Source organism: Temnothorax nylanderi, unplaced genomic scaffold, assembly GCF_030848795.1.
Source record: "Temnothorax nylanderi isolate EJ_2023f unplaced genomic scaffold, tnyl_v1.0 TNYL_tig0004_pilon, whole genome shotgun sequence".
Classification (NCBI taxonomy): Eukaryota; Metazoa; Arthropoda; class Insecta; order Hymenoptera; family Formicidae; genus Temnothorax; species Temnothorax nylanderi.
This window is the reverse complement of record NW_027249066.1, coordinates 3,291,834-3,305,280: the sequence shown is the minus strand read 5'-3', so window position 1 is coordinate 3,305,280 and position 13,447 is coordinate 3,291,834. Positions and strand designations below refer to the sequence as shown.

Genomic DNA, 13,447 nt, shown 5'->3' with positions numbered 1-13,447 from the left:
ATGTGTATTTTTAGTGGTCACAAAGAATTACAGAGGTAACAGTACAAAATAAAAATATTTTATTAATTATTTAATCCAACGAGGGAATACAAGGTATTTAAATACAAAGTTTATATATGTATATTTTTCAATAAAATAAAATATTTAATTACAAAGAATTACAGAGGTAACAGTACAAAATAAAAATATTTTATTAAAATACATAAATTTTTCTTGTAAAAAAAACTTGGCGTTGCTAGACCTTGAAATTTTAAATAAATAAATAAACTTATCCTATACTTAATGGCAACTGATTCAGCACGAAAATAATATACCGAAGCACAATAGGCTTCGAGTTCGGAATGCTAGAAAACAACAACACTGTTCCGTTCGCCAAGGTGACGAGTAACGGATGGCTCGGTTCGAATGCCTACACGAAGGCACGACGGAATATCCACGAGAGGATATTCTTCAATACAATGTAATAAAGGAGGCGGGAAATACAGCCTATCGCACGCAAGGATTGTACAATTAATAATAAGATAGTTGTATCATTAGATCGGCACAGGTACCCGGTTACGACTAGAAATGCATTCGCGCATTTATTTAAATCGAGTTTCAGCTGCACATGACACGAACAATGACTATGACTTCTTAATTCGACTAGAATATATTATTATGCCGGGGACCAGTGCCCACTAACAGTACTCTCGATCGATGACAAATATGTTAGCGAGAATTCCTACGATCGGAAATAATGTGTATTTTGAGTCGTGCGGCAAGCAGACCCAGCAACTACGAGGGATCGAGCAGCGCGAGTCTCTTTAGAAAAAATTGTCTACGCGCGGCCGGCCCGTGACCGAGCGCCAAGGCCGCCGACTGTTACACGGAAAAAAATTTAGCTAAATTTAGTCGTAAAATAGGGATAACTAATTTTTTTGCAGCAAGAGCTATATTTTTTGCAGCGAGAGCTAAAGTTTAGCAATAGTAGCAAAACCTTTTGTTCTCGCTGCAAAAAAATGTTAGTTATCCCTATTTTACGACTTATTTTAGCTATAGTAGCTAATCTTTTTTTTCCGTGTATGCAAATACTTATGGTCGGCTCGAGAATATTCGCGAGAGAATATTCTTCACTATGATATCTATAAATCGTATTGTTCGCACTATAACGAAAATGACGATTTGATCGACGCGAGTGTAATTAACGGCAAGAGCGATCAACGACAATGGCGTGCAACGACAGACTCCGCGCGAGTATTCTCGTCGCGAAGCGAAACTACGTGAAGATTGCGATCGAGAGATAGCGCGGCGGACGAAGGAGTAACAATATCGATTAATCGTCAATGCAATCGCGCGTACGAACTATTAAACAAGCAATTAACGACAAGAGCGATTAACGATAATGGCGTGCAACGACAAGATTCAGCGCGCGGATTCTCGTCGCGAAGCACCACGTGGAGTTGCGAACGAGAGATATCGCGGCGTACGAACGATTAGCAGCACCGATGAATCGTTAATGCAATTGCGCCATCGAAATTATTAAGCTTAAGCAACATTTAGGAAACGAGCGAAAGGTCGGCGGTAATTTCTAACGCGATAATCCGGCTCGAAGGACCAGCGTGAAACTGTGTAACGTGATGATAGAAAACGAATAACATTTTTATTATGATTACGGTCAGTTATAAAATATATCTATATTGTGTTAATATATTGATTGAGTAAGTATTAATTTTATAAGTTCTCGAATTATTATAACCAGTATAATTCAAGAAAGTATTTCTTACACGGAAAGAATGGTTTTGCTGAAGTATCTAAAAATTTAGCTAGATACAGATTTGAAAATAATTTTAATGAACCATTAAAATAATTATGTAATTCAAACTACACTGTAAAAAAAATCTGTATTAAAATTAATATAAAAATGTAGGAAGTTTTTATGCATATACCGTATATGAAATTTCAAATACGAAGTTGAAATTTGAAGGAGTGGTATTTCGAAAATAAAAGTATCGAGCAGTAATATCACTATGCTCATCTGTTTGCAAATTCATATATCTGTAAATAAATTTTGATCTTTAAGCATATTTAAATTAAGAAACAGGTTTTCTAATTTTCATAAATATTGACCTGAGAATTGTCTCAAGACTAAATAAATTTCAAGTAAATAAGTGTTGTAATTTTACTATGTTGGAATATTATTATCAATATACATAGTGGTTATTACGGGACAAATCTGTAGAAATATCATAGAAACAAGTGTCACGAAAGTGTCATACAGTGCATTAATTGTATGGTCTTGATTCTGAGAATTCCGAGACCTGTTTCTTAATTTACATAAAAGGTCAAAATTGCTTTACAAGTATCTGATTTTTTAAACAGATGCGCATAGTAATATTAATGCTCGTTACTTTTATTTTCGAAATACCACTTTTTTAATTTTCAATATCTTATTTGAAATTTCATTTACGGTATCTGCATAAAAACTTCCTACATTTTTGTACTTATTTTAATACAGATTTTTTTAATATTCAATATTTTTAACAATATTTTAATATATTGTTAAAAATATTGAATATTAAATAAAAATATTTTTTTCACAATACCTTTACGGAAATGTTCGAATTTTGATGCCTGTAGAGCGGGACGAAAGTGATGCCCGCAATTTCACACCAGGACTTTATACTTTTCCTCCCTAGGGAGAGAAAGTAAGCCGCCCTGGCGTGTGAAATTGGCCACTGTCGCCTCGCTCTATTTCCGTAAAGGTATTGTGAAAAATATCGTATGTGTACCACGGAGAGAAAGCTTTTTTCAGACTCGTGCAGTGATTGCCGCCCGAGCCGAAGGTTACACATACTTGTCTGAAAAACGTAACTTTTTCCCCTAGATGCACAATATACTATATAGAATCAATATTATCCTACGTAATTATTTTCATGATCGAGCTAAATTTTTAGATTACTATCATTCTACTCACCGATTTTAAATATGATGACTGGTCAATCGTGCGGAATAACCAAGCGTCTTGATTCAACTTCACAGTGAAGACTAGGAGAAAACCTGCTTCTTCATAAATTAGAATTAGGCAACCATCACTCCCGTTTCCATGCGGAAATAAAAAGTCAAAAGGCTTCTTCATAGGCCAGTCATATTAGACATTGAACCTTCCAATTAATCTTCTCAGATTGCAACCACCATGAATCGCTTTGATTTGAGGTGCTGTAAGTGGGATTTATTTTGCTTCGCATGCGCAATGCGCATTAAAAAGTTATTAACAATATTCGAGAAATAATTTATGTAGCGTCCCGAAAACGTTGGTTTTCTGTACCAATTCGTTATTAAAGAATTGTTTTCTCGAATCACCGTGGTGTCCAGGAAGTTAATAAATAGCCCAGTCATTTTAGACGAAAATATGGCTTCTGTGCAAAAAAATTAGTAACCACTTTTTTTCTTTTTTAATCGCTTTATTTCGTTGTTTTAAATAACATATTAAAAATCGAGAACGATACCGGGTGTGCTAAAAAAGTTATTCAAGATCAAAGGTCACGAAAATCAGTTTTTTGCGAAAATCTCGTTTTGTATGGCTCGGAGGTCAATTAAGGTGGTTACAAAAAAGAAAGATCATTTTTTTTTAATGTATAATAATTCATACGCGGTAACCACGTATGACTTAAGGTAAGTATTATATTTTTCTTTTCGTATTAATGAGTGACTCTTTTTATTTAACATTTTTTTTAACCCTTAAATGCCACACCTCTCAAGAATCTCGTAAATGACACATGGGGTCTAAAAGACCCCAGCATGAAAAATGTCTCCTTACTTATTGATTTTTTGATATTTAGTTATGAAAATTATTTTCAATGTTGTTCAAGGCTTAGAAAAGAGAATAAAATGCTTATATTGTTAAAATTTCAATTTCAACATAGTATAAAAAATTAAGATCGCCAACAGTTAAAATGTTGGCTCCAAAATCAAAAAAATAAAAAATAATAAATAAATAAATATGAGCTTCATATTTGGCGGGAACATTTGAAAATATATCATTCTAAAGGGTCTGGGGTCCGCTGGACCCCGGGTGGCATTTAAGGGTTAAGTAACAAAATTCGATTCACTTTATTCAATGTAAATGTTCAGATTTTCGTTTTAAAAATCGGGATTTTAAAAATTATCTCTTAGTCTGAACGAGACTAACAGCGAGCAGCACTAAACGTAGCTCGACAAAGTTCTATTGATACAGTCCTGCTCACATATGAATACGAACACATGGATAATAGAGCCACTTCATCAAAGACCTAAGTGGTAAACACGTGCAGTACAAGGAGGGGGAGTACGAACCGGTTGTCAAGTCGGTTATCAAGTCGGGAATGAAGCACGACAGTTCGTGGTGAACGTTACTCCGCAACATTTTCAATCGAAAGACCTGTTAAAATTCGCTCCAGCCAGTGCTACTTTACCATTTCTTTTAGACGATCACTCCTAAAAAAATATTTAAAATGCTGCCGAGACGACGCATCATTGACCTTCTGCAAGTGATTTCATCCCAGTCGTAAGTAAACTATCGCATATCTAAAAATCTTTATATAAAAAGAAGTAATATAATAGTGACGTCGTCAAATAAATCGCTAAGTGTTTTAATGCACATTTAATTCTATCACAAATTAATAAATATGATAGAAATAAATTTATTTAAGAAAATAGATTATGTCTTCACTTATCTAAGAATAATATCTTAGTATTAGCAGCCATAAATATAATATTTAGAATGCTATTTTTTATATTATATTATTAAAGTAGTGAAAGTAATTTCTATCGGCTTTATAAAAATATATAAGAAACGTAAAAAATATGAGGGGAGGGGAAGATAACGATATCAGTCACAATCTGTCAGACGAGTTTACGTGTGTCAATCCATTATAAAGGTAGCGCATTAATTCGATAACGATTCTCAATAGACTTATTTTGGGATAGAATGGTGTTAAAAATTTAATGACAAACGCGGAATATAAACTTTAAATTATTCTGAATTTTTAGATGCAGATGTCCAGCGCATGGAAATCCAGGAGCTACTAGTGTACGGGATCACGGGAAAGCTCGGAGCACTGCAGCAAATGTCACAAGCGACAAGGAATATGCTTTCGAGGTAAAAATTGTGTAAGAAGAAAGAAACTATTAAAAGCTCTCTTTAAAGTGCATGTTAATGTGTTGATTTTATCGCAAATACCACGATTATGTAATCGAAAGTCTCCCGCGTTGTTTAGTCAGATAAGAACTGTTTTTGCAGCAACTGTACTCGATGCTGCATATTCGAGTTCCTGATAATAATCTGAATATTATTTGTAACATGTCAGGTGTGAATGTATTAACAAAGCTACTTCGGAAAAAAGAAATTATTATTTAGAGATTATTAGACATAATAAGTTTTATTTTAAAACTGTTTAAAAAAATAAATTTTATTTTAGGAGTTATAGATCCAATTATAATAATAAGAAACATAAAAGAAATTGGGAATAAGAGAGTCGACGCGGTAATTAGTGCGTAATGTCAAAAGACAGATGTATTTGCATATTACCAATTTCCGGACGTTTCGGCTCTTCTTCGAGCCATCCTCAGCGGTACTTACATCAATAAGCCATTCTCCATCATAACCATGAGTCTTCGGATTAGGAGGTCGGAAAACCATGAGAACTAAATGATTGCTATCTATAAATGGTCAAAATTAATTAAAAGAATAAGAGCAATAACTCATTTTTATCCGAGCACTCACCAGATAGTCCGGAGAACGGAGGATAGTCAACAATATAAAATTACATTAAAGATTAAAGATTAAAGTGTCCATGACATGTTGTTGTCACGATTGATCGCACGACACTGTGAACCGTCAAGTGGAATAAGAACAATTATACCAAGTAAAGTAGGAATCTTGTAGGTCAAAATGGAAATAAAAGTACAAATATTGTAGTAAATAAGTAAATGTGTATAAATATCCTTCTCAGACCAAGGAAGTGCAAGGTCACAATTCATTTAAATTTATTTAAAATGGAAACGTATGCATGATATAGGAATTCGGTATCCTTTTGTAAATTATTTTGCAATTTGATGTAAATCATTTCTGAAACCAGTCGTTTAGGTACATATTTTCCGAATTCCTACATCATGCGTACGTTCCCATTTTAAATAAATTTAAATAAATTGTAACCTTGCGCTTCCTTGGTCTGAGAAGGATATTTATACACATTTACTCATTTATTATTTATACTTTTATTTCCATTTTGATCTACAAGATTCCTACTTTACTTGGTATAATTGTTCTTATTCCACTTGACGGTTCACAGTGTCGTGCGATCAATCGTGACAACAACATGTCATGGACACTTTAATCTTTAATCTTTAATGTAATTTTATATTGTTGACTATCCTCCGTTCTGCGGACTATCTGGTGAGTGCTCGGATAAAAATGAGTTATTGCTCTTATTCTTTTAATTAATTTTGACCATTTATAGATAGCAATCATTTAGTTCTCATGGTTTTCCGACCTCCTAATCCGAAGACTCATGATTATGATGGAGAATGGCTTATTGATGTATCTCTGAGGATGACTCGAAGAAGAGCCGAAACGTCCGGAAATTTGTAATATGCAAATACATCTGTCTTTTGACATTACGCACTAATTACCGCGTCGACTCTCTTATTGCCAATTTCTTTTATGTTTCTTATTATGTATTATTGAAATTAACAGTTCTTTTTTAATATATATTGACTATATATGGTCATATATGATTATATATATTTACATATATATAATATTATTATATATGTTCTTATATGATTATATATGATTATATATAATTATATATGATCATACAGAGACAAAATTTATATATAATTGCATTATATGTAAATAATTATATATATTTATATATAATTATATATAATCTTTTTTTCCCGGGTAGTTAAATCCGATCTAGTACAATAGATGTTAAATAATTTTAATAATTTAATTTTTTTCTTTGTATCGTTAAAATATTTAAAATAATGCAATCTATTAATTTATGTATTAATGTAAATTATTAGAAGTTGCGTAAAATTTTAGATGGCCTGTTCTACGGTGCGGTATGGAGTAGGAGTAACAAGAGAGTTAGGAATGGACATACAAAATTTGGGAGCGAAGAAAACGTGTCTGATGACAGATCCTAACTTGGTGAATTTAACCCCCGTGAAAACTGCCATTAACAGCCTCTCCAAATATGGAGTTCAATTCGAGATTTACGATAAAGTACGCGTAGAACCAACTGAGCAGAGCTTACAAGATTCGATCGAGTTTGCCAAGCGAGGAAATTTCGACGCTTTTATAGCGGTACGTATACAAGAAACGCGATAAAAGACTATAAAGAAAAAGAGAGTACGACTGACTCTTAATGCCGCGTTTTTTTATATAATCTACATATAAATATCTTTTTGTTATCTCATTAAAATAATCTGTTAATTTTTATTACATATCATATTTTTAATTATTATCTAATCATATTATATGATTATTATTGGTGATGGTTTCCTGTTGCCTTCCACATCGCAATATCACAGCCGCCTAATCAGTGATTGGCGTCTGTGAATGTTCAGTATCGGGCCTGTCGAGAATCCTCCCCAGCCTCGATCTGACAATATGACTCTAGCTGCTGCCCTATGTCTCACTTGTTCTTTTAGTCGCCTCTTACGACAGGCAGAACATACCATGGGACTATTCTACCCCGGTCCCATACAGGGGGAGATTGTTATTAAATTATTATTAATCCGCAGGTTGGCGGTGGTTCCGTGATGGATACCTGCAAAGCGGCAAATCTGTACAGCTGCGATCCAGACGCCGACTTCTTGGATTACGTGAATGCCCCGATTGGGAAAGGTAAACCGATCCAGGTTCCTCTGAAACCGCTCGTCGCCGTTCCGACAACCTCCGGTACCGGTTCTGAGACAACTGGAGTGTCCATCTTCGATTATCGGCCCCTAAAAGCCAAAACGGGGATCGCAAACAGGTAAACGTTCATTATACGTCGTTGGATTGAAAGAAGATATGCAAAAGAATTAATTCGTTAACTCTCTTATCGCAGATCTCTACGTCCAACGTTGGGAATCATCGATCCCAAGCACACTCTGACTTTACCGGAGAGAGTATGCGCTTACTCCGGTTTCGACGTGCTCTGCCACGCTTTGGAATCCTTTACGGCGATACCCTACACAGAGAGAACGCCGTGCCCATCGAATCCAATTCTGAGACCAACTTATCAAGGCAGCAATCCTGTCAGCGATGTCTGGGCGCGATATGCTCTTCAAGTTATGCGCAAGTAATTAATTAGTCAATTACTTAAGCACAATTGCGTCAATCCAATATCTGTGCATCTATCTACTCTAAACCACAGATATTCCAAATCAGAAGAATAGTGGTTGAATTTTTATCAAGAGATAGAATTACGAAGTTATATAATATTAAAATATAAAGCACTATTCTAATTAATATTAAAATAAATGTATTAATTTTACAAAGCTATCTCTCTTAGCAAATATAAAAAACGCTAAAACAGTTTGATATTCTCTTAATTTTTCATCAATTTCATAAACATAAAATGTAATATTAAAATCTAAGGACTAAAAGAAATAAACGTTCTTTAAAATTTACTTTATAAAACACATAAATTAATAAATGATATTTGTAGTTAATATTAATAATATTTGATCTCTTGCATAGATATTTCAAGCGAGCAGTTTACAATCAAGATGATTTGGAAGCGAGGAGTCATATGCATTTAGCAAGTACAATGGCGGGCGTTGGTTTCGGAAATGCTGGTGTTCATCTTTGTCATGGACTTTCGTATTCTATCAGCGGAAACGTTCGAAATTTCCAACCAAAAGTAATTATAAACTTCAAATATGATTTCAATATATGTATTATGATATTTAAGCAACTTTTATTTGAGAAAACTAATATAAAAACTTTCAATCACAATATCTTCCTCCAAGCAGAAGGATATAAAAATATTCCTTTTCTCGCGATCTCTCTTTTATCTCTTATTTAGAATATATCTTTTAAATTATACTATTTTCCTGTATCTCTTCTAGAGATACAGGACTAATTATTTGAAATTCTTTGATGTTTTTATTGAATCGCTATCTTATTTAAGGAATACAGCGACGATCATCCCATAATTCCTCATGGTCTATCTGTGGTGATCTCCGCGCCAGCCGTGTTTTCCTTTATCGGAAGCGCATGTCCAGAGAGGCATCTGGAAGCTGCGGAACTGCTCGGTGTAGACGTCAACAATTCCAAGCGGGCTGACGCGGGAAAAATTTTGGCCGACACCGTGAAGGAATACATGCGCGTTATGAAAATTGAAAACGGCTTGACAGAACTCGGTTTCAAAAAAGAAGACATTCCTACGTTAGTTCAAGGCACTTTACCTCAGGTAAATTCAGTGCGCCATGTATTCCTTATCAAATGGAAAAATTTAACATAATAACATATATAAAATGTAGCAGTAATGATCAGGGTACATTCTCCTTTTTAGAGACACCAAAAATTTAAATTTCTTTCTTTCTGTTTTCAGCATCGCATCACAAAATTGGCTCCACGTGAACAGTCTGAAGAAGATCTTGAGCAGTTATTCGAAAATTCATTCACCATTTATTAATGATCACATAATATTTACGAAATTAACGTTTCGTTAAGTGTATGTACATAAATAAAATTGTAAGTAATAAGTAAAGACTATTTTTATACAATAAACTTGAATAAACAATAGGATTTATAAGAAAACGCACAAATTTTATTTAATGATTTGAAAGATTCGCGTTGCTAAATGTAAAATAAAAAGTTTTAATTAGTTCAGAAGTGACTACTTTATATATAAGTTATTAGAGAATAAAACAACTTTCAAAGGATTTTTAGTAAAGTAAATACAACGCATAATATACAGGAATGTTCAGGATCCATGGGACAAAGTAGGAACCCGTGCAATTATGCTGAAATGAGGCTCACCCAAAAATTGGTGGGGATACGCACATAAATAGAAGGCACATACGTGGTGATCTTCGGACAATAAACGAAGACAGCCACATAATGTCCTCTCTCTTTCTCATATTCTCACTCTCACTGTATTCTTTTCTATTTTTATTTCTATTTTCTAGACAAGTTCAAGGTGTCATAATGTTTTCTGGAAAGTTTTGTAATAAGCTTCACACTATTTACCATTTATAACAAAATGTCATTCGAGATTTTTTTAAACCCCTTTCTCCTTTTTTTTAAATATATAAATTGTTAGAGAAGACTAAAATAGAAATAAAATTATGGCAGTTGTAGGAATTAATGGATTTGGAAGAATAGGGAGAATGTGTCTTCGCGCTTGCCTCGAGAAGCGCATTGATGCAAGTTTGCGATTATAAAAAAATATAAGTATAATGTATTACACTGATTAAAACTCAACAATATGATGATAAATATCACAGGTAAAATTAATCAACGATCCATTCCTTACAACGGAATATATGATATATCTTTTTAAACACGACTCTACTCACGGGCCACATCCTTTGTCCCTGGAATGCGACAATGAGTTTATAGTTAGTGGTGGTAAATACAATTTTAGTTTCTTTACATTTAAAAAACGAAATCTTAAGTTACTAAAGTTTTGTGTATCTTATAAGTACATACTGCAGATTTTAATAAACTTAATATTCTGTGTAAAACATAAAATGAAAAGTAATCGCATATAACTCCTGCAATTGCCGGAAAATTTTTTGCGCTTTATTAAAATTTATTTCAGTTCCTGCACGCTTACTTTTCATTTTACTTAACATTTAAGAACATGGTATAAACATTATTTTATATAAAAAATCATAAACGTATTTATCGTTCAATGAGAGACCAGAATCGCTACATCACATGAAAAGCAACCGTGGAAAATACCATGGAAGAATAACGGAGTGACGTACGTAATAGAAGCTAGCGGAGCATTCACAACACTAGAGAAAGCAAGCGTAAGATTTTAAATTTATATTTTTCTTTGTAACAGGATGTTAAATATGGAAAACTATTGATTTGCTAGAAACTCAAAAATAAAAGGAAGAAATATTGATTTTAACAGTTACTATATTTACATATTTATAACATTTGTTATATTATTGGACTTACAATTATAAATCTCCTCAACTATTCTAGTATTCTATAATCTTCAGCAGCATCCTATATTATATGTTAAGTTAGCCGACGTATTTGTATCAAAAATAAAAATAGTATATTATGCAGTTGCACATCGACGGCGGCGCAAAAAGAATTATCATCACCGCACCGTCGATCGATGCACCGATGCTTGTTTTCGGAGTCAATCACACTTGTTACAATCCCAAGAGAGACGGTGTCATTTCTGCGACGTCCTGCACCACGAACTGCGCAGCTCCAATCGTCAAAATCATGCACGACAACTTCGAGGTTCTCGAGGCGATGATCACCAGCATACACGCGGTGACAGCATCCCAAAATACCCTGGACGGTCCGGTAGAAAAGGTTCCTTAATAATGACTTGTTCTAAGAAATGGGTCCTCCTTCTTTACGCTTTGTTCTGTCTTTATTTATTTAATCCGATGACCAAGTGAAAAATAAAAGATCGATAAATGCACGTCTTTTCCGGTTATTCAATTATAAATCTGTGGCGCAATAGAATATATTTTTGTCCTATATATATATATATATAAATTATTTATTCTTGCACAGCGGGTTAAGGAACCTAAATAATCGTTATAAAAGTTTCATGTGTGTGCTTCGCACGATTATATTTTGTCGCAGCTTCGACCTACGGCATTGTGGAGGGACGGTAGGGGCGCACTCCAGAATATCATTCCGACCGCGACCGGCGCGGCCAAGTCATTAGCCAAAATTATCCCCGAGCTGAAAGGCAAGATTTCAGCCATCGCGTTCAGGGTACCGATCCCCAACGTTTCATTGTGCGACATGACATTCAGGTAATTGGCGCGGATGCGGAGTTCACCAGACAACTGACCCATAAAATCCGGCATGCGTAACATATATATTCTCGTTGCACTGATGTAAAAAAAAAAACGTGCACTCGGTTTCACATAAGGCGCGACTGTGCAATTTTATTGACGTAACGTTACGTTTGATCGGAATTAAATTGTCATGGTCGACGCTAACAATAAGTTCGATTCTTGTACGTGCCACTAGAAACGTTTCTGATCTGTACGATACCGCCTCAGGGTCAATAAACCGACGACGTACGAGGAAGTGAAAGAGACGATGAGAGAAGCGGCCGAGGGGCAGCTGAGAGACGTGCTGGGATACACGGAGGACGACTGCGTGTCGTCGGACTTCAACCACACGACTTATTCTTGCGTGTTCGACGCCAAGGCGGGCATTCCGCAGACCAGCACTTTCATCAAGATCGTCGCTTGGTAATAACGCCACCCACGTCTCGTCATAAAACTCAATTTATAAAGAAATATATTGTCCCAAATACGCAACCTATGCCTGATATACATAATTTACAAGTCGAAGATGCAATTTCTTCGATCGCGCAAAAATTTTGATATCTAGGTACTTGATGCTGAGATCTTTCATTTTTCCTCAGGTACGACAACGAATATGGTTATGCGTATCGTATAACCGATTTGGTTCAATACATGTATAACGCCGATTCTGGTAATGTTCCTGTAACTGCTGGACAAGTTCTCGAGCATGATGATGATTAGGAGAACAACTTATCAAAGTTAAAACTTAAAATTTGAATACGCACTTGTATTATATTTTAAACCCTTGCGAATACGCATCTTATAATTTTTATGCAACTATCCTCTTCTAAAATAATATTAAAAGATATCGAGTTTAAAGAACAAACGAATTTAACAACACACAATTTATCTTTTTATAATATCTTATGTACACAATATCCTATGCAACTATTTTCGAATTTTATTATTTATAGTTTGTTATATTTTTAATAAATTTCAATTTGTATGTAGATTATATATCTACTAATAAGAATCTTATTTATAATTTCATGGCCATATGTAACATGAAAAACTTTTGTAGAATCAAAATTATATATACACATCATATATAAAATATATTAAAATACACGGATGTTACAAAAATTAGATATCAAATTATAAAAATAAATTATAAATATAATAATTATAATTATAAACGAAGTAAAACATAAATAAAGCAATTAATTATAAATAAAATAAATATTTCAGTTAGAATTCTGTTCCAAAATCTAGCACGAATTTTTATAGATCCTCAAAAAATCTGTTCTGAAGTAATTACAAAATTATTATTAGAGAAAGCTATAATACATGCTGTAAGTTACATATTATAATTACGTATTATTCACGTCTGCGTAACTAAGCTGTTGATACTTGTCATGCTAATGATAAGTAAATCCTCTTCGACGGCAAATAGATCGAAAGAGTT

The 13,447-nt window shown here is 34.0% G+C and overlaps 2 protein-coding genes across 2 annotated transcripts; both read left to right on the top strand.

The window, feature by feature from the left end:
- Positions 1-4,302: 4,302 nt before the first annotated feature.
- LOC139774939 (probable hydroxyacid-oxoacid transhydrogenase, mitochondrial) lies at positions 4,303-9,778 on the top strand. Its single transcript, XM_071710502.1, has 8 exons — positions 4,303-4,522; positions 5,008-5,116; positions 7,067-7,330; positions 7,771-8,003; positions 8,079-8,312; positions 8,714-8,876; positions 9,147-9,428; positions 9,570-9,778. The coding sequence occupies exons 1-8, from the start codon at positions 4,470-4,472 to the stop codon at positions 9,651-9,653; spliced, it is 1,422 nt and encodes a 473-aa protein (XP_071566603.1). The 5' UTR covers positions 4,303-4,469; the 3' UTR covers positions 9,654-9,778.
- A 77-nt stretch (positions 9,779-9,855) lies between these two features.
- LOC139774945 (glyceraldehyde-3-phosphate dehydrogenase) lies at positions 9,856-12,994 on the top strand. The gene is made up of 7 exons (XM_071710515.1): positions 9,856-10,386; positions 10,468-10,591; positions 10,883-10,998; positions 11,267-11,524; positions 11,804-11,979; positions 12,232-12,426; positions 12,603-12,994. The coding sequence occupies exons 1-7, from the start codon at positions 10,309-10,311 to the stop codon at positions 12,721-12,723; spliced, it is 1,068 nt and encodes a 355-aa protein (XP_071566616.1). The 5' UTR covers positions 9,856-10,308; the 3' UTR covers positions 12,724-12,994.
- The last annotated feature ends 453 nt before the right edge of the window (positions 12,995-13,447 follow it).

Excerpts from the sequence above, each read along its gene's own strand:
- LOC139774945 (XM_071710515.1), top strand. The coding sequence starts at position 10,309 with ATGGCAGTTGTAGGAATTAATGGATTTGGAAGAATAGGGAGAATGTGT. Across the intron at positions 11,525-11,803 it reads TGGACGGTCCGGTAGAAAAG|CTTCGACCTACGGCATTGTG; the intron begins GTTCCTTAATAA and ends ATTTTGTCGCAG. Across the intron at positions 12,427-12,602 it reads TTCATCAAGATCGTCGCTTG|GTACGACAACGAATATGGTT; the intron begins GTAATAACGCCA and ends ATTTTTCCTCAG.
- LOC139774939 (XM_071710502.1), top strand. The coding sequence starts at position 4,470 with ATGCTGCCGAGACGACGCATCATTGACCTTCTGCAAGTGATTTCATCC. Across the intron at positions 4,523-5,007 it reads CAAGTGATTTCATCCCAGTC|ATGCAGATGTCCAGCGCATG; the intron begins GTAAGTAAACTA and ends CTGAATTTTTAG. Across the intron at positions 7,331-7,770 it reads ATTTCGACGCTTTTATAGCG|GTTGGCGGTGGTTCCGTGAT; the intron begins GTACGTATACAA and ends ATTAATCCGCAG.